This window comes from Odocoileus virginianus, chromosome 34 (assembly GCF_023699985.2).
Source record: "Odocoileus virginianus isolate 20LAN1187 ecotype Illinois chromosome 34, Ovbor_1.2, whole genome shotgun sequence".
In the NCBI taxonomy this organism is placed as follows: domain Eukaryota; kingdom Metazoa; phylum Chordata; class Mammalia; order Artiodactyla; family Cervidae; genus Odocoileus; species Odocoileus virginianus.
In genome coordinates, this window is record NC_069707.1 from 19181353 (window position 1) to 19204846 (window position 23494).

The 23494-nt window shown below is 38.0% G+C and overlaps 1 protein-coding gene across 3 annotated transcripts in view; it reads right to left on the reverse strand.

The window, feature by feature from the left end:
• GRM1 (glutamate metabotropic receptor 1) overlaps positions 1-23494 on the reverse strand; it is a 402017-nt gene that overhangs the window by 89725 nt on the left and 288798 nt on the right. For all 3 annotated transcript variants that reach the window (XM_070461683.1, XM_070461684.1, XM_070461685.1), the window contains exon 4: positions 20090-20325. In XM_070461683.1, coding sequence (XP_070317784.1) covers positions 20090-20325 — 236 coding nt within the window. The remainder of the gene's footprint in view (positions 1-20089; positions 20326-23494) is intronic.

Sequence of the window (23494 nt, forward strand, 5' to 3'; positions counted from 1 at the left end):
TGTGATCATTTGTTAAGGCAGTAGTAGAAAATGAATGGGCTTCCCTGATTTGGCTCAGATTGTAAAGAATCTGCCTACCATGCAGGAAATCAGGTTTGATCCCTGGGTCAGCAAGATCTTCTGGGGAAGGGAATGGCTATCCACTCCAGTATTCTTGCCTGGAGAATTCCATGGACAGAGGAGTCTGGCAGACTATAGTTCCATGGGGTCACCAAGAACTGGACATGACTGAGTGACTAAAACTTTCACTTTCAGAAAACAAATATCACTCTCACTGACTGATATACCTGGTGTATTAGTCTCCAGCCAACTACAGAAGGAAATTTATAAGGACACTCAAGGAGAGATACTCAGCTTTTATATTTCATGAAATCTACCACCTTATTGGTGGTGGTCTAAGGGTACATCTCTCTGAATATTTAAGAAATAAAGAAATGCTTTTTACTCTGGAATGATAACCAGACTGTATTCAATCTCCATTCTAGTTCTATGATTTTTTCCAACTTCCAAGTTATTGAACACATGAAAGCCCATCTTTTCCCTATCAACCAGTTGATTTTAAGGCCGTTTTTCAAAGGCAGTTGTCGGCCAGACTGTATTTTTTTTTTACTGTCACTTACAGAAGCTTCAAGTCATCTTTAAAAATAAACACGTTTGAGGTTAGAAAGCTTTCTTTTAAAAGAAAATGGGAGAAAAAATTGATGTCTATGTGTACACTGCTTACTTTCCTTCAAAACTTCTGAAGAGGGTATTAAGACTCTCATCCTGGAGTTGAAGAAACCAAGGTGGCTCCCTACTCCATAACTAGTGAGAAACACATGATATAGAAATTCATTTTGTCAGTTTTCTAATCATAGAGTCTTAAAAGGACTTTTCCAGGTAATCATTAATTATATCTCTTGCTTATGACAAACTTCTGAATTTATTAATGGGATTTGAAATTACATATACACATACACACAACAGTGAACTAGATTCTGTGCTTTGGTTTGTACAATAGCTTTTCCCATTGTTTCCTGTTCATTACCCATTTTTCCCTAGCTAAAAAAAAAAAAGAAGTATAAAGACACAATATCATTTTATTCTACAGAGATTGATTCTTCATCTCCTAGTGCCTTCTCTCCAGGCTGGGGCAAGCCCTTATGGTCCTGGCTGCAGTGGAGTGAGTTCTAAGTTAAGATGAACATATTCTCTCATAACTCCAGGACAGCTGATGGAACATTCCTGGTAGTTTCCTGAAACCCATTCCTACTGGTGCCTAAATTCTGCCATGTTGGCGCGACCACCAATTTCTCTTCTGAGAGGCCACCCCTGAGAGGCGTGGCTTCAGGGACATCCACACCATCTCTTCCTGCAGGAATCTAAACTTCACAGCACATTTTTTATAGCGTCAGTTATTATACCTTATATCAGTTTCCGTATCTCATAATTTAGGACTTCATTATTTTAGCCTATCGTGCTGTGATATATAATCTTAGGTCATGTTATTTAATTGAATCATGTGAACATGTCCTATCACCTCAGTCAGACAATAAACTCTGTGAGCACAGGTATCATTTTACTAATCTTGCACACCCCATAGTGTATCATTACATGCTCACACAGCATTTGGGACATAATAGTATAGAATAAACATCTGGTAGATTTACTGATATCTAACTTAGATTTAATCAAATAGTTGCTGGATGTTGCTCTTGCTACAGAGTGTATGTATTATGCCCTTTTTGTTTTTGTCTAAACATCAAGGACTTTTAAAAAGCAGCATTGTAAAATAAAAGTGATTGGTAGAGTGGGGATAACGTCAGACTGACAGTGCAATGTTTAGATGTGGGCTTCTCTGATGGCTCAGATAGTAAAGACTCCTGCAGTGCAGGAGATGTGGGTTGGGAAGATACCCTGGAGAAGGGAGAGGCTATGCACTCCAGGATTCTTGCCTGGAGAATTCCAAGAACAGAAGAACCTGGCGGGCTACTGTCCATTAAGTTGCAAAGAGTCGGACACGACTGAGAAATGAACACTTTTAAGAAAAGGAAACAAGGATAAGAAGAAGGAAAACATTTTTTTAAATCTAAGATAAAATAGAAAATTTAAATATTGGATCAACAATATCACTATAACTTGTAGAAATTGGTTATGTGTAAAATATAGTTTATAATATAAAAAGATAAGTGAAGATAAATTTGATAAGGTAATGGGAATGTAGAAAAACAGATTTGCCATAGATTTCTGTTGTTATTTTAACATTAGCAGTAGTAGTGTAGCATTAGTTGCTCAGTTGTGTCTGACTCTTTGTGACCCCATGGACGGTAGCTTGCCAGGCTCCTCTGTCCATGGAATTCTCCAGGCAAGAATCCTGGAGTAGGTAGCCATTCCCTTCTCCAGGGGATCTTCCAGACCCAGGAATCGAACCTGGGTCTCCTTTATTGCAGGCAGATTCTTTACTGTCTAAGCTACAGGGAAACCCCTATTTTAACATTATCTTCCTAGTAAAAACTTCTTGAAAGTACATGAATTCCAATGGAGATAGTACAAATATCAGTAGTTACCAGTGCCAGGAGTTGGGTGGGGAGAAGGAGGAATGACTTGTAGGAGAGCAGTGGCTTTTGAGGGTAATGAAAATACTCTGAATGATACTGTAATGGGGGCTGTAGGTCATTACATGTTTGTCCAAACGTGGAAAGAACAGAAAAATTTAAAAAGTGTGATTTATAAGATAAATATCACATGTCATGTTTAGGTAAGTAAAATGGTTTTAAATGTGTTATATTTATGTATATACATAAAGAGTTAATATCATCAAGGCAATATTATAATTTAAATATTTGTGTAAGCGCATCACATAATTTATTTCACTTAATTTTATTATTTGCACTTGAACATTGGTATATATTTCCCATGTTACAGATGAGGGAACTGAGGCCTCAAAATATTTTAAAAACTTTTTTTTCCAAAGTCACACATATCAAGAAATAAAGCCAGAAATCAAATAGTGATCTGCTAACCCACATCTAGGCTAAAGCAGGACTTTGTGTGTATGTGTGTGTGTGTGATACTTAAAAAAAAATTTTTTTTCATTTATTTTTATTAGTTGGAGGCTAATTACTTTACAATATTGTAGTGGGACACCGAGGATACATTTTAAAAAATTTTTTTAATTAATTTATCTATTTTAATTGGAGGCTAATTACTTTACAATACTGTAGTGGTATTTGCCATACATCGACATGAATCAGCCATGGGTGTACATGTGTCCCCCATCTTGAACCCCCCCCCACCTCCCTCCCCATCCCATCCCTCTGGGTTGTCCCAGTGCACCAGCCCTGAGCACCCTGTCTCGTGCATAGAGCCTGGACTGGAGATCTATTTCACATATAGTAATATACACGTTTCAATGCTATTCTCTCTAATCATCCCATCCTCGCCTTCTCCCACAGAGCCAAAAAGTCTGTTCTTTACATCTGTGTCTCTTTTGCTGTCTGGCATTTAGGGTCATCATTACCATCTTTCTAAATTAAGAGCTTGAAGACAGTAGGTCACACTTTTGTTCTAGCTGCAGCAGTACTTCAATTAGCAATACTGTGCACAGAGAAATTTTAAACTAGAGAACAATATAAATAATTGCAATTACAGAAAATCTCACCTGGTTTCTAGCATATTATAAATTCCACAGAGATGGTACTTTCAAACTTCTGGCAACTCTGCACATAGACATGATGTGGCCAAAGAAAATTTGATTCATTTTTATGAGCAGACACGCCTGGCCAAGATGAGCACACACAGTGTGAAGCAGGGAGACAAAGCAGATGGCCATCCCACAAACTGCGGGGTACCTAGAATACCTGCCTGTCAAAATTCACCCTTCACGGTTCTACCAGCCCCAACAGCCTTTGGTCTTCCTTGCCAGATGCCCCTACAGAGTACCTGTGTTTAGTGTCTGTTGTTTGTCTTTCATCACAGAAGTTTGCAAAAGTTGGGGTGAGAAGGGGTGAAGAGGGTCCAACCTGAAACCACCAATATGACAGCACTGAGTTATCTGGTTGTCCCTGGAAGCCTCGAGAAGAGCTCTAAGGGAGCAGCTCTTTACGGGAAATGCTTAATCTTCCGATGAGCTTGAGTGGCTCACTTCATCGACCCCACTGCCTTCCCTCCTCACACTTGAAATGCATGCAGCCATCATGACCTCGGCCTACCTTAAAGATGTTATAGGGATTAGCCCTCATAAGCCATTTTTTATTCTCCATAGAAATGATACTAAGGGACTTGTTTAGGACATTACAAAGTGGACTCTCAACCACGGCTCCAAGACAAAGTTATCTCAGGATTCTATACCAGGAAGAGCTTCATTTCTATGAAGGATGGTAAGCAACTTGTGTGTTTATGTCTTTTGGACACTGTGGTTCAAAGCTGGAGCTGTTACCCGTCTCTAGCCACAGAACATAAATAATCTCATGACATGTATTTTGTCTTTAAGGGCAACTTTGACTTTTTCTCTTTCCGTCCCCTCTTTTACACTTACTTTAATCTACAAACTTTCCATATTGTATAAAGTCATATTGTAACTGCCACAACCAAGAGGAGACTAAGGAGACAACATGGCTAAATGTAATGTGATATTCATTGAATGGCATCCTGGAACAGAAAAAAAAGACATTGGATAAAAATTAAGAAAATTTGGATAAAATATGAACTTTAGTTAATAAAATGTGTCAATATTGGTTCATTAATTATAGCAAATACAATGCACCAATGTTAGTAACAAGGGAAACTGATCATGGGGTATATAGACTCTCTGCACTATCATCATAATTTTTCTGTAAATCCAAAACTATTCTACAAAATAGTTTTCCAAAAAAAAAAGTCAAGACATGTATAAATCACCTTATACTATATTATAGCTAACTTTCCAGAATATTTATTTTCTTTTCATTTCACTAAAAGTCATATTTGAAACTTTCATAGATTGCCTTAAATAATTATTAGGAAACAGGTATTAATACATAAAGCACATACAGACAGGTATATAAAAACCTTTAGTTAAATAGTCTAGCCTTAAGCACAGTTTTTCACAATGTCTTTAGTCTCTAGGGGCTGTGCTGAATAACTGAAAAACCTCTACACACTTCCTACATTCTATATCCTGATTCATTTATAATTTATTATGTTTATTATTTTTCATTATGTGAACCTGTAACATCTACTTGCTTAGCAATTTTCAAATATACAGTAGAGTATTATTAATTATAGTTACAACACTGTACATTGCATTCACATGACCTATTTTATAACTGGAAGCTTGTATATTTTTTGTTTATGTTTTTATTATTATTTATTCATATCACCCATTTTTAAATGATGACATATAGGTGTATCTTCAAAAATACTATTTGACTTTTGTTTGTATTTTTTCCTTTCAACAAAGTTAATTCTAAAAGCTATATAACCACACCTTTAACTTGTTCACATCACTTTAGAGTCTAGAACTTACTGTCTTATGACTTAAACTTACCTTCAAATTGAATAAGTCATTAATGACATGACAGAGTTCCTTTATTGTGCAAAGATTTTAAAATGAAAAAGTTCAAATTTATAATAATTAAAAAATACAAAAAATTTTAATTTCAAGAAAGGGCCTTCTAATAAAGGGCACAATAAAGGAGTCCCAGGAGATTTTTTTTTTAATTATGAAGTCTGAGAAAATATTCAGCTTCAGTGATAATAAGAAAGATAAAAATTAAAATGATACTAATTTTTACATTTTATTTTAGGAATTTGAAAAAGTATAATGCCTAATCACAGTGTGCCAGGGACCTTTGGACAACATTGTGAAGAAGGTTGCAGGTGAGAATTCCTAGCCTTTTGTTACATTACGATATCTTCTTACCCTGTGACTACAGAGACTTGGAAAACTGTTACTTAAGAGAGAAGGACTGATGCTGAAGATGAAGTTCCAATGCTTTGGCCACCTGATGCAAAGAACCAACTCATTGGGAAAGATCCTGATGCTGGGAAAGAATGAGGGCAGGAGGAGAAGGAGGTGACAGGATGAGATGGTTGGATGGCCATCAACAACTCAATGGACATGAGTCTGAGCAAACTCCTAGAGATAGTGAAGGACAGGGAAGCCTGGCATGATGCACTACATGAGGTCGCAAAGAGTCAGACATGACTAAGTGAACAATGAGAGAATGATGCAGCCAGGCTGAGGCCATTTAATGCCTAGGAGTTGATGTAAATAAGTTGTTTTGGAAAGGGGGAAGCTTAGCTCTGAGATATTCAAAGGCCTTTGTAGTATGTTGTAAGAGTTTTTACATGCTTGTTATTTTCCTAGAAACATCTATGTTGCTAAGAGGTAATGATCTCGCTTCCTTGGTAGCTCAGCGGTAAAGAATCTGCCTGTTAATGCAGGAGATGCAAGTTCAATCCCTGGATACGGAAGATCCCCTGGAGAAGGAAAAGGCAACCTACTCCAATATTCTTGCCTGGGAAGTCCCATGGACAGAGGAAACTGGCAGGCTCCAATGGGGTCTCATAAAAGAGTCAGACACGACTGAAGCGACCAAACAACAACAAAAGATGAGAATAAACTCCAGTTCCAGGGCCTTTAAATAAAAACTTCTCTAGTGGAAACAAGAAAACTCTGTACAGTAATATCTAATTATTACTTAATCCTACCTTAATTAGGAAAGAAAGGGATTTTGCTGACAAACCTTTCTGACTGATATCTCACTGTTTTGGTGTTCTGAATCTTTCACTCATGGTCTCAATAAAAATGACCTATAATTAATTTAGTCCCTGGTAAAGAGGAAGGGGATTTTTCTCCCTCTTCAGACAAAATACTTCAATTTTTTTACTTTGACACAGTAATTCTGTCAATTAAAGTTTTGAGTTTAAAATTCTAAACATTTTAACCATATATTTTGGATATAGGAGATTCACCCTCATGAATAAATGGCTGCACTTTAATATTGGTTTAATAGTTATTATTAAATATTATGAAATAGGTATTCTTTATGTTATAGGACATTAAGTTCAGTTCAGTGGCTCAGTTGTGTCTGACTCTTTGCCACCGGGGATCATTTATTATAAAAGCATATCCTAGCCTATTCTGACCAAAATTGATATCTAAAGTAGGAGCATGATTTAACAGCAACAAAAATGACTGTGGTTTATAGAAACCACATGAGGTTTATAGAAACAGGTTGCAAATGGCAAGGAAACTATGACTAGGATCTAAAAGGATATAAATCATTATTATATAGTGACATAGCATTCAGTAACATTGTCAAGCTATAATAACTTGGAAGGAAGATATTTTATCAAATGAGCTTGCATATTTCAGTGAGGAGGTAGGAAAATTAAATGTACAGAGATGAAAATTAAATCAATTTTTGTTTCCAATCTTCAAGACAAAACTGAGAATATCTTTATGGTACAAAGGACAAATGGAAATTCAGCTTCATGACAAAGACAAAATCAAAACTCATGCTATTATATAAAATCTCCAAAGGAATTAATTTGGCACCCACAAAGTTTTCAGATGAACACAATTGCTAAGAGAACAGACCAGGACTGGTTTGTCAATAGAAGTCAGTTAGGCTCAAGGTTTCTAAAATCAAGTCTAGAAGGTGAGGACTCTCTAAAAAAGAACTGCAGGCAAAGCTATTGGCATATGTTGTGATGGAAATTTAGTTAAAATGAAAGCTACATTCTTGGAAAAAGTTTTACTAAGGAAAACAAAAAGGTTACCAGCCTAGATGAAAAGAAGTTGTGACCATTGAAGATTTAAATGGTCCTTGTGCCATAACCGTTTAAGGTCAGGAAGCAGACTGTAAAAGTTACTTGGCCCCCAAAGAAGACAATGCCCAATGCTTCATCAGAAGAGACCAAAAAGGATTATGGGAAAGGAGGGGCCTTACAGGGGTTGGATGCAAAGTTCATGAAGAATATGAGACTGGGAGCTTCTCCAAGGGAGCATATCAGAGCCCATTCAGAGAACATTTCTCAAGCCAGCAACAGAAGCTTGGGATATCATCCCAGTGGAATTTTAAAATTTCTATGGACCAATCACTGCTGTGTATCTCTAAGACTTTGTCTCTTTCAAAATGATTGCTTTTATAATTCTTTCATTGCTCCCCTATTATGCAGTGGGTACGGAGGGACTTGTCTCTCTCGCACACAAGACCATGAAAGAAGAGCCGTGTTCAGCCTGACTTAGAGAATATTATATGATCCAAACTTTGAGGCTGATCATTGGATGGGTCTTTTGTGTTTTCTCTGTTGGAGAGTAAAATGAATGCATTTTTCAGGAAGAAGTTAGATTTATCTAAATAATTTCAACTGGAAAGACAGGGTATGGTAGACCTGTTGTTTACAAAGTATTTGCTGCCTTTTCCTGGGAAAGTATGATACTTCTCCACTCCCTGATGTCAGGCCAGGCTAATGCAACTTTCTTTCATCAGTGAGGCATTATTTAAAGTAGTGGATGTCAATTCCAGGTGGAAACTCTTAAGGGCCAGCATAGGATTGGCTGTACTCTATTCTTCGACTGTAATAATGGGCAGTATTTCAGACTGAATCTTCACTGTCGGCTTAGTTTTGAGGTAAAGATGACCTGGGAAAAAGGCATAGAAAACCTGCAGTGGAAATGGGAGATGAGACAGAACTAAGTCTTTACTTTGAAGGTACTGGAATTTTGGGGGGCATTTGTTACTGTGTAGCCTATCCTAACTGATTCATAGTCTTGTTTCCATTTTGTATTTTATATTTCAATTATTTATACTTGAGGGAACTTTAAAAATGTGGAGTGATAAAAGGAGGCACACCAAAAAATCTTAAAGGGAAGTTCACCTTGCCCAAGAAAGAAACTCATAATCTTATTACACTTACTAAGAGCCACACTTATGGTCAGATATTAAAACTAATCATCATCTAAATTGGAAATCTAAATTTAATATGGAATGCAGAAAAACACAATATACAGGCACAAGGGCAATTAGCCCAAATAAGCTTGGTTAAATGGGCAGTCTTTGGCAGAGTCTGTGTTGCTACTGGCTACAGCTTTAGAGGATGACTGTGAAGAAACAAATATAATTTTATATTACTCAGCAAACAAGCCCTGAGATAATTTGGGATTTGAAACTTGGGACTTGAAGATTGAAACATTACAGTCTTCTGGGTATAAAGGCAAAAAATCAGGAAGAACAGAGGTGAGTGTGGCTGACACCTGTTAAGCTCAGGATCTTACTGTGTATGCCTCTCTAGGACTTTGCAGAATGGAATGATCTGTACATTTTCTTTAAACCAACTCACATTCACTCAGTAATTAATATAGAGATGAATGAAAAACTATTGAAAAAAGCACAAACTATGATTCACCAGGCTCTAGCTCTCACAGACAGCCAGGCTCCTGGAGGATATCTAATATCTTGGTATATATTTGTGGGAGAAAGATGGAAAATTATTTACATGGAGTGAATTGAGGTACACGAGACAAAGAGCATTTGTAAGGACATTAATTGGATTAAAGAATAACCGAGCAAGGCCCTGCCCATCAGAACAAGACCCAGTTTTACCCTCAGTTAGTCTCTCCCATCAGGAAGCTTCCATAAGCCTCTTATCCTTCTCCATCAGAGGGCAGACAGACTGAAAACCACAATCACAGAAAATTAACCAATCTGATCACATCAACCATAGCCTTGTCTAACTCAATGAAACTATGAGCCACACGCTGTAGGGTCATGCAAGATAGATGGATCATTGTGGAGAGTTCTGACAAAACGTGGTCCACAGGAGAAGGGAATGGCAAACCACTTCAGTATTCTTACCATGAGACTCTCATGAACAGTATGAAAAGGTAAAAGATAGGATACAGAAAGATAAACTTCCCAGGTCACTAGGTGACCAATATGCTATCGGAGATCAGTGCAGAAGTAACTCCAGAAAGAATGAAGAGACAGAGCCAAAGCAAAAATAACACCCAGTTGTGGATGTGACTGGTGATGAATGTAAAGTCTGATGCTGTAAAGAGCAAATTTGCATAGGAACCTGGAATGTTAGGTCCATGAATCAAGGCAAATTGGAAGTGGTCAAACAGGAGAAGGCAAGAGTGAACGTCAACATTTTAGGAATCAGTGAACTAAAATGGACTGGAATGGGTGAATTTAACACAGATGACCATTATATCTACTACTGTGGGCAAGAATCCCTTAGAAGAAATGGAGTAGTCATAATAGTCAACAAAAGAGTCTGAAATGCAGAGATTGGATGCAATCTTAAAAATGACAGAATGATCTCCATTCATTTCCAAGTCAAACCATTCACTATCACAGTAATCCAAGCCTATGCCCCTCACTAATGCTGAAGAAGTTGAAGTTGAGTGGTTCTATGAAGACCTACAAGACCTTCTAGAACTAACACCCCAAAAAGATGTCCTTTTCATTGTAGGGGACTGAAAAGCAAAAGTAGGAAGTCAAGAGATACCTGGAGTAACAGGCAGATTTGTCTTTGGAGTACAGAATGAAGCAGGGCAAAGGCTAATAGAGTTTTGCCAAGAGAACGCACTGGTCATGGCAAACACTCTCCTCCAGCAACACAAGAGAAGACTCTACACATGGACATCACCAGATGGTCGATACTGAAATCAGACTGACTAATTCTTTGCAGCCAAAGATGGAGAAGCTCTATACAGTCAGCAAAAACAAGACTGGGAGCTGACTGTGGCTCAGATCATGAACTCCTTATTGCCAAATTCAGACTTAAATTGAAGAAAGTGGGGAAAACCACTAGACCATTCAGGTATGACCTAAATCAAATCCCTTATGACTATACAGTGGAAGTGAGAAATAGACTTAAGGGACTAGATCTGACAGACAGAGAGCCTGATGAACTATGGACAGAGGTTGGTGGCATTGTACAGGAGACAGTGATCAAGACCATCTCCAAGAAAAAGAAATGCAAGGAGGCAAAATGGTTGTCTGAAGAGGTCTTACAAATGGCTGAGAAAAGAAGAGAAGTGAAAGGCAAAGGAGAAAAGGAAAGATAATACCCATTTGAATGCAGAGTTCCAAAGAACAGTGAGGAGAAATAAGAAAGGCTTCCTCAGTGATCAGTGCAAAGAAATGGAGGGAAAAAATAGAACGGGAAAGACAAGAGATCTCTTCAAGAAAATTAGAGATACCAAGGGAACATTTCATGCAAAGACAGGAACAATAAAGGACAGAAATTGTATGGACCTAAAAGAAGCAGAAGATACTAAGAAGAGGTGGCAAGAATACACAGAAGAACTACACAAAAAAGATCTTCAAGACCCAGATAACCATGATGGTGTGATCACTCACCTGGAGTCAGTCATCCTAGAATGCGAAGTCAAGTGGGCCTTAGGAAGAATCATTATGAACAAAGCTAGTGGAGGTGATGGAATTCCAGTTCAGCTATTTCAAATCCTAAAGATGATGCTGTGAAAGTGCTGCACTCAATATGCCACCAAATTTGGAAAACTCAGGAGTGGCCACAGGACTGGAAAAGGTCGGTTTTTATTTCAGTCCCAAAGGAAGGCAATGCCAAAGAACATTTAGACGACCACACGATTGCACTCATCTCACATGCTAGCAAAGTAATGCTCAAAATTCTCCAAGCCAGGCTTCAGCAATATGTGAACAATGAATTTCCAGATGTTCAAGCTGGATTTAGAAAAGGCAGAGGAACCAGAGTCAAATTGCCAACATCCATTGGATCATCAAAAAAGCAAGAGAGTTCTAGAAAAACATCTATTTCTGCTTTATTGATTACGCCAAAGCTTTTGACTGTGTGAATCACAACAAACTGGAAAATTCTTAAAGAGATGGGAATACCAGACCACCTGACCTGCCTCCTGAGAAACCTGTATGCAGGTCAGGAAGCAACAGTTAGAACTGGACATGGAACAACAGACTGGTTCCAAATAGGAAAAGGAGTATGTCAAGGCTGAATATTGTCACCCTGCTTATTTAACAAATATGCAAAGTACATCATGCAAAATGCTGGATGGATGAAGCACAAACTGGAAACAAGATTGCCAGGAGAAATATCAATAACCTCAGATATGCAGATGACACCACCCTTATGGCAGAAAGTGAAGAAAAACAAAAGAACCTCTTGATGAAAGTGAAAGAGGAGAGTGAAAATATTGGCTTAAAACTCAACATTCAGAATACTAAGGTCATGGCATCTGATCACATTACTTAATGACAAATAGATGGGGAAACAAAGGAAACAGTGAGAGACTTTATTTTGGGGGGGGCTCCAAAATCACTGCAGGCGGTGACATCAGCCATGAAATTAAAAGAGGAAAACTATGACCAAACTAGACAGCATATTAAAAAGCACAGACATGACTTTGCTAACAAAGTCCATCTACAAAGTAATGGTTTTTCCAGTAGTCATGTATGGATGTGAGAGTTGGACCATAAAGAAAGCTGAGCACTGAAGAATTGATGCTTTTTGAACTCTGATGTTGGAGAAGACTCTTGAGAATCCCTTGAACAGCAAGGCGATCCTACCAGTCCATCCTAAAGGAGATCAGTCCTGCATATTCATTGGAAGGACTGATGCTGAAGCTGAAACTCCAATCCTTTGGCCACCTGATGTGAAGCACTGACTCATTGGAAAAGACCTTGATGCTGGGAAAGATTGAGGGCAGGAGGAGAAGGGGGCAACAGAGGATGACATGGTTTGATGGCATCACCGACTCAGTGGACATGAATTTGAGTAAGTTCCAGGAATTGGTGACGGACAGAGAAGCCTGGAGTTCTGCCATCCACGGGGTCCCAAAAATTGGGACATGACTGAGCGACTGAGCTGAATATTATATCAACAACCACACATGATAACACTCTAATGGCAAAAAGTGTAGAGGAAGAAAAGAGCCTCTTGATGAAAGTGAAAGAGGTGAGTGAAAAAGCTGGCTTAAAATTCAACATTCATAAAACAAAGATCATGGCATCCAGTCCATCACTTCATGGCAAATAGATAGGGAAAAGGTGGAAAGCAGTGACAGATTTTACTTTCTTGGGTTCCAAAATCACTGCATATGGTGACTTAAGCCACAAAATTAAAAGATGCTTGCTCCTTGGAAGAAAAGCTATGACAAACTTTAATAGCATATTACAAAACAGAGACATCACTTTGCCAACAAAGGTCTGTACAGTCAAAGCTATGGTTTTTCCAGTAGTCATGTACAGATGTGAGAGTTGGCCCATAAAGAAGGTTGGGCACCAAAGAATTGATGCTTCTCAAATGTGGTATTGGAGAAAACTCTTGAGAGTCCCTTGGACAGCAAGGATACTAAACCAGTCAATCCTAAAGGAAATCAACTGTGAATATTCATTTTAAGGACTGATGCTGAAGGTAGCTGAAGCTCTATCCTTGGCCATCAGATGCGAAAAGCTGACTCATTGGAAAAGACTTCGATGCTGGGAAAGATTGAGGGCAGGAGAAGAAGGGGGCAATAGAGAATGAGATGTTTGGATGGCATCACTGACTCAATGGATGTGAGTTTGAGCAAACTCTGGGAGATAGTGCATGACAGGAAGGCCTGGTATGTTGCATCCATGGGATCACAAAGAGTTGGACATGACTTGGCAACTGAAAACATCAACTAAAATTTTAAAAAGAAAAGAAATAGGTGGACAAAGACTATGCTTATAGTACAAGATTATTTTCAGAACTTCATCTATGTGTAATAATGAATGAGACATGCCTGAGTCATTCTAATATCTAGATGTAAAACAAGATCATTTTATTTTCATTTTTCCAACCAAAAGATATAAATACATGTGCTATGGACTGAATGTCTGTTTCTCCTCAAAATTCTTAGGTTTAAACCCTGATTTCCAATATGATGGCATTAATATTTGGCAAGAGGGATCTGGGGAGATAATTAGATCTTGGGTGTGATGTCCTTGTGATATGATTAGCACCCTTGTGAGAAAAGGCCTTGCTTCCTGTCTCTATTCTTCAGGGAAACCAAGAAAAGTCTTCACCAGAACCTGATCATCTTGGCATCCAGGTTTCCCAGTCTCTAGCCACCAGAACTATGAGGGAAAAAATGCTTCCTGTCTTAAGCCACCCAGTCTATGGTAATTTGTTATAGCAATTGGAAAGGACAAAGAACATCTAAGACTTTTGAAACATATTTCCATAAGGCAACTTCTACTTGCATGGTCCAAGAATCTATGACTGTTTTGTTTTAAGGGTATTTATGTGGCTTAGCTGTAACTGTGCCCCATTTGTCAGCACTGTCTGTACAACTGAATTCCTAGGTAGAGAATAAGTTTACTGCCTTGGATCAGGGGGCTTTGAAATCTTCATTGCATTATCTATAAAAATGTTTAGCTTTGTTCCATGAGATACAGAGCACAATATTGTACTATTCTTTTTTACAGTAGGGTAAGACAGAATTGTAGCACTGGTTTGAGAAATTCTGCTCCTCAGTTTAATTAACCCAACTATTGCTCTATGTGAAGTTCACGGAATATAAGGCAATGGAGACCCTTTATTGGGTATCTATGGCCACAATAATGCTGCATAGCAAACTACCGCAAGGCTCAGTGGCTTAAAACAACAATATTTACCTAGTTCATGAGTCTGGGGGTCAACTGGGGTGTTCTGCTGCTCTGGGCTGTACGTGATTCATCTCAGCTGGGGGCTTTTCATGTGTAGACAGTAAGTTAATGGCTTGGCTGGGAATTGGCTTATTCGGGATGACCTCAATAGAGAGGTTATCCTATTTCTGCTCCATGTTCTCTATCATCTTCTAGAAGGCTAGCTCGGGCTTGTACATAGGGCTGAGGGAGGACTCCAGGGAGAATGGGAGTAGGTCAAGCCTCTTGAGACCTAGATTTGGAACTAATAAGCTGTAAGGTCAATCCAGATTCACAAGGTCATGGGTAAAGGCTGATGATATTCTTCAGGAGTGTGTATTGATATTTGGGCCAAACTCACAAAAGGCAAAGAGAAGTTATTACTTGTCCTACTGGGCTGAAAGAAATTGGAACTTATTTCAGTTCATAGATCATCTTAATCTGAATCAAACAGTAATGAACCAATTTCATACAAACTTACATAATAAGTTAACTCAAAATAGAAAGTTCAGAAAGTATAAAATGTGATGAGGCAAATAGTTTATAAAAATTAGTAACCAATCTAGAAATTGTGAATGGCAGTCTCCAAGTTCCTGGACAAGAATATACAAGTTCAGAAGCCTTGAAATTTTGTTATATCAGACTGGCATTAACTGACTAGTCCTCAGTTATTTGTAAGCGTTACAGATGTGTTTCATTATGTTTTGGATAATAACCAAGTACAAGGATATACTAGCTTTAAAAAGCATTGTGACCATCTGTTCTTGATTGGTACAAAGAATAAGAAGAGAAGGTAAAATTTTGGCTATAAATACACTGGATTATAAAAAAAGGCTGATGGCAACATACTGAACCCAATATATTCATACAGTTAATATACTGCTAGCCACAGTAAATCTTAATATTGCCATATTTCAAGATAATGATAATATTCGTTTTCAAGGAACCTCTAAACTATCATGTTCTTAGACCAATAATTATATATTCAGAAATCTACAGTGAGGGAACAATCCAAAAATAGTAACAAAAACAAACATGAAAACTTTCTGTACCATACTGAGTTGATTTTTTTATAAGAAGGAAAATTGGAAGTGACCTAAACACTCAACTATGTGAGAATGGGTAAGTAATTATAGTATAATCATTGAATAGAATATTATGGAGCTATTAAAATGGTGGTTATAAAGGCCACACAGCAACATCAAAAAAATAAAGCATGATCCTAAGTAAATAAAGATACAGAATTATACACACACTTTGAGTATAATTATGCAAAACAAAATGTGCTGGTGGGAGTTGCCTTTTGGAATTCCTTATTTTAGAAAGCCTTATAAATGTTCATGTCTTTTGATTGAGTAATTCAACTTCTGGAAATGTATCCAAGAAAATTATCTGATATGCAAAAAGGAAAAATTTAGAAGAAAGAACTTTTATTGAATCATTGTAGTTTTAGTTTCAATTGTGAAGATATGAAAAAGAAATGATTTTAAATAAATTATAGCTCATTTGTTTGCAGAATGTTATATAACCATTAAGAATGAAAGAATTTAATGACAAAGAGAACTTTGTAAGTTTTTTAAAAGTTTGCATTCATTTTTAAGAGCAATATATAACAAAAATTTAATAGTGTATTTAGTAGAAATACATCAAATGTTTAACAGTAATTAACAATGGCTATATAAAAGCAAATTTTTAATGCTTTTCATGTTTATTATGCTTTTGTATATTGTCATTTTGCCTATACTAAGCATAGTAGTATGTACTGCATTGGTAATCAGAAAAAAAAGCATAAAAGCCTACATAGAACAAAATAAACAAAAGAAAATATTGGATTGGCCCACAAGTTCATTTGCGGGAAAACCTGAATGAACTTCTGGGCCAATCATATATATATATTGGCACTGTGTAAGAGTAACTGATTAAGGGCTGTGTGCCTGTTTTTTCCTAGTTAACATAGCCTGAAATGTAGTTATATGAACTTTGTAATTTCAAAAACTGTATATATTAATGAAATGACCTATGCCATATCTTATTTGTCATATGGTAAGACATAACAGTAGTGATAACTCCTTACATTTATATAATGATTTACAAGTTGCAAAATATCTCACTTACATTATTCCATTCAATTCTCACACCTGTGTGAAGTAGAAATTGCTACCATGTCCCAGTTGTAGAAATTTAGACTCAGAGGTTAAGCGACGTCCTCCAAGTCACCCGGCTGATGCCTGGCTGAACCAGTGTCGGACCCAATTGTTTAACTTCCAACTGTTCTCTCAGCTTCCATGGAATCATTTTAGCACTTCTTATCAGGAATGATAAAGCACTGTCACTGCCAACACCACACAAAAGCTGCAGGCGACTAAGACACTCACTGGAAGACAGTGATGTTGACTTGCTTTGTACCTGCTTTTTCCACTGTCCTCGCAATGATTACTTTTTCAGAAAATTAGACTTCAATGTTTCAGTTAATGCTTTTCCAACACATCTCAAATCCCTTGATAGACTCAACTAATTAAGCAGTGATATAGCCCTTGCATGAAGTACTTTTTAATTAGCTACAGTGATACCCAAATTATCCAGCCTCAGTTCAGGACCCTTAATATTCAAACTGACAATCCAGTGCATGTAGACTCTTTATTTAAACAGTGACATCTGAAATGAAGCTCAACAAAGGTTTCTATGGAAACTAACTTCAATATCAAAACTTTCCAAAACATCAAGATGACCCAATTAGAAGTGGTAAAAATAAATGACAGAAAGTGTAGCTATGAACAGTATGAAAAGGTTGCTTCTACTTCTTTACATTAATTTTCATAAGTGTGCCTGCATATTCATTAGAAGACTGTGCAATTCATTTGATATTTAAGAATATCAAGTAGATAAGAATGTTGCAAGAAGTGAAATTTGATGTTTCTCTACAATAAAATTGAAGTCAATTTCATATGGAAATTAAAACTGAAGAGTTAGTTTATACTACTGTGTACATATAAAGATATAGATAAACACTACTAAAGATAAAAGTCTTGGATTTTTGCAGAAGAAAAGATGAAAACTTTTATGAATTATTTCCAAGTAAAAAAGTTAAATAAGCCCTTTGTCATCCTTACAACTAAGAACAAAGGGAAATATTTGCTGAACTTGACTCCAGAATGAAATCCAAATAAAAGCATATGTATTAACTTCTGTAATCACATAAGAAGCTCTTAAAAAGGCTTTGCGAGTCAAGCATAATATGAGAACAATTCATGAATGTACCATTTTTTTCCTGCTATGAATGTTAACCAAGTTTAGATATTAACCTTGATATTTGAATGTAATGTGACAAATGAAAACCCGAAGTATTATTGTACATGGCTGCAGAGTTCTAACTTTTGTTTCAAAAGCTTAGGTCACAAAATATTTCCCTGGGAATTCCTAAATAAAAACATCCACACATGTTTAAAAAGTAATATTCTGAACTTTACTAATGAAACAAAATATCACAACGATATATAATTGTATTACTAATAGGCTCTCAAACTTAACTCATCTGAAATTTATCTCCTGATCCCTAAAACCTACCTTTCCTGGATTATTCCTCATCTCAGTCAACAGTGACACTATCTTTTCAGTTGCTCAGACCAGTCTTTCTTGACAATTCTGTCAGCAAATGCCCTTAGCTCTCATTTAAAAGAGCCTCGGAGTCAATCACCTTTCTCCATCTTGCTTGCCACAACCATGGCCCAATCCACCGCATTCTCACCGGCATTATTACAGCAACCTCCTCACAGCTCTGCAAGTAACTCTGTTCAGAAAAAGTAAGACTGATCCTGTCTCTGCTCTGCTCAGACTTCCCAGCGGTTTCCTATCACACTCAGAACAAAGCCAAGTTTTCACAAGGCACAGTGAAGTCCTGCAGGACTGTTTCCCCATGTGCCTCTCCTACTCACCTCCTGTTATTCTAGGAACTCACTGGCTCTGGCAGCCTGAGTTCCATACTGTTCTCCCACTAAACCAGGCATTCCAGTGCCTCTGTTTATTTGTTATTCCCTCTGCTTGGAATGCCCTTCCCAAGTGTTTGCATAGCTCACTCTCAAATCTTTTTGGCCGCACTACATGACATGTGGGATCTTAGTTCATGGACCAGGGATTGAACCTGTGCTCCCTGCCCTAGAAGTACTGAAAGCCCGGAGTCTTAACCCCTGCAGCTGGTGCCCTGATTTTTTTTTTAAATCGGGGTATATTTGCTTCACAATATTGTGTTAGTTTCTATTGCACAAGGAAGTGAATCAACTATATGTACACATAATCCTCTCTCTTGGACCTCCCTCCCACCCTTCCCATCCCACCCATCTAAGTCAGCACAGAGCACTGAGCTATACAACAGCTTTCCCACTAGCTAGCTATCTTACTCATGGTGGTATATACCTGTCAATTTCAATCTTCCAATTTATCCCACCCCCTTTCCCCCCCAAACCATGTCCACATGCCCATTTTCTACATCTGTGTTTCTATTCTTGCCCTGCAAATATGTTCATCTGTATCATCTTTCTAGATTTCACATATATGCATTAATATATGATATTTGCTTTTCCCAATGAAATTGGGTCGCTTGTAGAGACATGGATGAACCTAGAGACTGTCATACAGAGTGAGGTTTTAGACATTTCTAAATAAAATCTTTTCAGCCATATCCCATCACTGTGCTACAATCCAGATTTGGTCATAGAAAGTCTTTAATTCTCTGGTATTTCCTGGTGGCAGGGAGAAGGGAGACATGCTATGGAGTTCATCAAGCTCTGAAAGATCTTAACAATGCACTGCCCTTCTTGGTCATCCTCCAGTGGTCTGTGCATGGGGGGGAAGGGATATTAGACCCACTGAGAATCATCATAAATGATTTTCTAATATTGAAATATGAATGCTATTAATGCTAAAAATAATTTGTATAATTAGCCATATTCTTAGGTAATTACAAAGATGAAATTATAGGCTTTTTCATCTGTAAAATGGAGGAAAGTACTGAGTTTTTTGGTCACCTGTGCACATAAATGCCCATGTTGATGATGTGACTCTAGGTGGCATCTTATCTTCTTTTGGCTTTCATAGCAAGACAAAGTCATGAAGAAGAAAAAGAGATCAAACCAGTGCTGCTTACTGATGTCTGTGGTTAACATCTCCTAAGCATGCCTACAATAAATCTCTTTCCTCTGGCCTGAATACTAAATACTTGAATTCTCAGTTTGCTTTTCCTTTATTTGCTATTTCTTATAACTTGTCCCACCAGAGACCAAAGCAGTCTCCATGTTTCCAAAATATAGAAACATGAATCCTTGGGGGAACATACACTTCCTCCTCATTCTAGCCATTTTATAAATTAAATTGGAAATCTAGTCTTTGTATCTCCAGCCTTGGCACCTTCTACATTCATTGAACAAGCTGGAGGAAGTGACCAAAATTTGAGCTGTGATTTTGTGAAGATGAGTTACCTGTGCAGATTCTTTTAAAGTTGGGGTTTTCCAGAATGTGTCCTGGTAGGCGGCACTGGAACCGATGTTGCCAGAACTCGGGGAACCAGGGATTCCTTGTGTTAGTGTCCAGCCTCAGTTTCAGGAAATAATCATCGAATGACCTGACCTCTGGAGACTGCAGCTTTATCGTGATTCCCCCGTTGGCTTCCACCTCATAACCTTCAATGACTTCATCTCTGTCTGCCCATCCATCACTAAAAAAATGTGGGGATTGGGGTGGGGAGAGAGAAAGACAAAAGTCTCACAAATAGAGCTCTGAGTTATGCATGATAGAAGCAGTTCAGCAAGATTGAAAGTTTGTTTAGGCCAATATTGTTATCCATCAATCACTTTTTTTGTGGAGAGTGGAAAACTGTAGAATCATCACATCTTGTTTGTTTTCCACAATATTGAAAGTGATGATGAAGATGAGGACAGTAACAATCACAAGAACTAACCACTGAGCATGTACTAGTCATCAGGTTGTGTGCTGCTCACTTTTACTGAGTCAGATGTTCAGCAAATAGCTGAAGTCCTGGTGAATCCTGGATATGGGTCCAGGCAGTCTGACTCCCAAGCCCAGTGCTGTTTACAACTAGACCACAAAGCCCCTTGGTTGCTCTAAAAACCAGAAGAAAATAAAACCCAGGTGCTCAGGTCTTCTCAAAAAGAGCTAAGGTTTCAAGGTTGCAATCAAGACCATTATATGAATTACATTATATGCTGTAGAAAATTGATTTATCTCAGAAACATAACAACCACAGATTTTGCTCCTGAATGTTGCTCAAATTTGCATCTCTTAGAAGTAACCAAATGCTTTTTTTCCCTAATGCTATTTGAAATTAGCAGCATTAAGAGAAAACAATCTAACTCTGTAAAATAAAAATAATCTTCCTGCTTACTAAATGAGAGTTCACTGGTACTTTATCCATAGGTTCAAATCTTTAAAGTTTGTTCATTTTCTAGAACATTCACATCTCCCATGATTGATGTTCCTCCAGTTTTACTCAAGTGTACATATGGGCCAGATCAAACCTCATGTGAGTGGCTGTGATCCCTTCCCAAGAACGGGTCAAAGAAAAAAATGCATTAGATAGACTTATACAGGCAAAGAGCAGTTTATAAAAGACTATCTCAATAGGCCAAAAGTACTGAACTCAATTCTACTGAAATACAACATGGAAGGGTTTTTAAGGGTGAGCATGAGACTTTCCCGGTGGCTCAGTGGTCAAGAATCTGCTTTCAATACAGGAGACACGAGAGACGTGGGTTAGAACCCTGGGTTGGGATAATCCCCTGGAAAAGGAAATGGCAACCCACTCCAGTATTCTTGCCTAAAAAATTCCATGAACAGATGAGCCTGGTTGACTACAGTCCATGGGGTCACAAAGAGTTGAACATGACTGAGTGCACACACACACACACACACACACACACACGAGCTAGAGAGGACGTGTGAAAGGACTCAGAGTAGAGGATGGCCAATGTGAATAAACCATTTGCCTTTGATAACTGTCACTTATCTAAATTAGGCTCCCATCTCTCCACGGAAACTGAGATAGGGGTCTACTATCACTCTTAATAGCACTCTTAATAACTGGAAAAGGTCAGTTATCATTTCAATCCCAAAGAAGGGCAATGCCAAAGAATGTTCCAACTATTGTACAATTGCACTCATTTCATGTGCTAGCAAGGTAATGTTCAAAATCCTTCAACTTAGGCTTCAACAGTATGTGAACTGAAAACTTCCAGATTTACAAGCTGGATTTGGAGAAGGCAAAGGGACCAGAGTTCAAATTGCCAACATCCATTGAATCATTGAGAAAGCAAGAGAGTTCCAGAAAAACATTTACTTCTGCTTCATTGACTATGCTAAAGCCTTTGACTATGTGGATCACAATGAACTGTGGAAAATTCTCAAAGAGATGGGAATATCAGACCACCTGTCCTGTCTCCCGTATGCAGGTCAAGAAGCAACAGTTAGAACTGGACATAGAACAATAGTCTGGTTCCATATTGGGAAAGGAGTTCATCAAGGCTGTATATAGTCACCCTGCTTAACTTCTATGCATAGTACAGCATGCGAAATGCCAGGCTGGATGAAGCACAAACTGGAATCAAGATTTCTGGGAGAAATATTAATAACCTCAGATATGCAGATGATACCACCCTTATGGCAGAAAGTGAAGAAGAACTAAAGAGCCTCTTCATGAAAGTGAAAGAGGAGAGTGAAAATGTTGGCTTAAAAGTCAACATTCAAAAAATGAAGGTCATGACATCTGGTCCCATCATTTCAGAGCAAATAAATAGGGAAACTGGAAACAGTGACAGATTTTATTTTCCTGGGCTCCAAAATCACTGCGGATGGTGACTGCAGCCATGAAATTAAAGGACACTTGCTCCTTGGAAGCAAAGCTATGACAAACCTGACAGCGTATAAAAAGCAGAGACATTATTTTGCTGACGAAGTTTCATCCAGTCAAAGCTATGGTTTTTCCAGTAGTCATGTATGGATGTGAGAGTTGGGCTATAAAGAAGGCTGAATGCCCAAGAATTGATGCTTTCAAAATGAAGTGTTGGAGAAGACTCTTGAGAGTCCCTTGGACTGCAAGGAGGTCAAGCCAGTCAATCCTAAAGGATATCAACCCTGAGTATTCATTGGAAGGACTGATGCTGAAGTTGGAGCTCCAATACTTTGGCCACCTGATGCGAAGAGCTGACTCACCAGAAAAGACCCTGATGCTGGGAAAGATCGAAGGCAAAAGGAGAAGGGATGAGAGAGGATGAGATGGTTGGATGGTATCATGAGTTGAGCAAACTCTGGGAGTTGGTGAAGGACAGGGAAGCCTGGTGTGCTGCAGTCCATGGGATTGTAAAGAGTCGGACACAACTGTGCAACTAAACAATGACAACAACATCACTCTTGATGATCACATTTCAAAGGGATGGATCCTAGGTCACTGAGAAGAAATTTTTCTCTGCAAAACTAGCCAGAGGTTGGGAGAAATTTTACATTTCAAAGGGACAGAGAAAGAATTGACACTGGCATGATTTTAAAAGTAAAAGCTCTGAGAAAACGGATCTTGAGGGGCTCAAAGTCAGGAAGAAATGTGTCTAAAGTCTAGTCAAGCTTTGAAGAACATTAAGAGTGTCATGGTCAGGAAGTGGGTATATTCCTCTATCCACTGAGTGGTGCCCTGCAATTTCTGGAACATAAACATTTACTCTCTGCCAGAGAAAGTTTTGGGTCAAACACATATGACAGACTGTAGCTCACTCCTCTCCTTATTACCTGAAGTCTCCTCCACTTAGCTGAGCTATCTGGTATAATTTCATTCTAGAATCTTACCAGTAAAACACAAAGGAACTGCATTTTCAACAGAT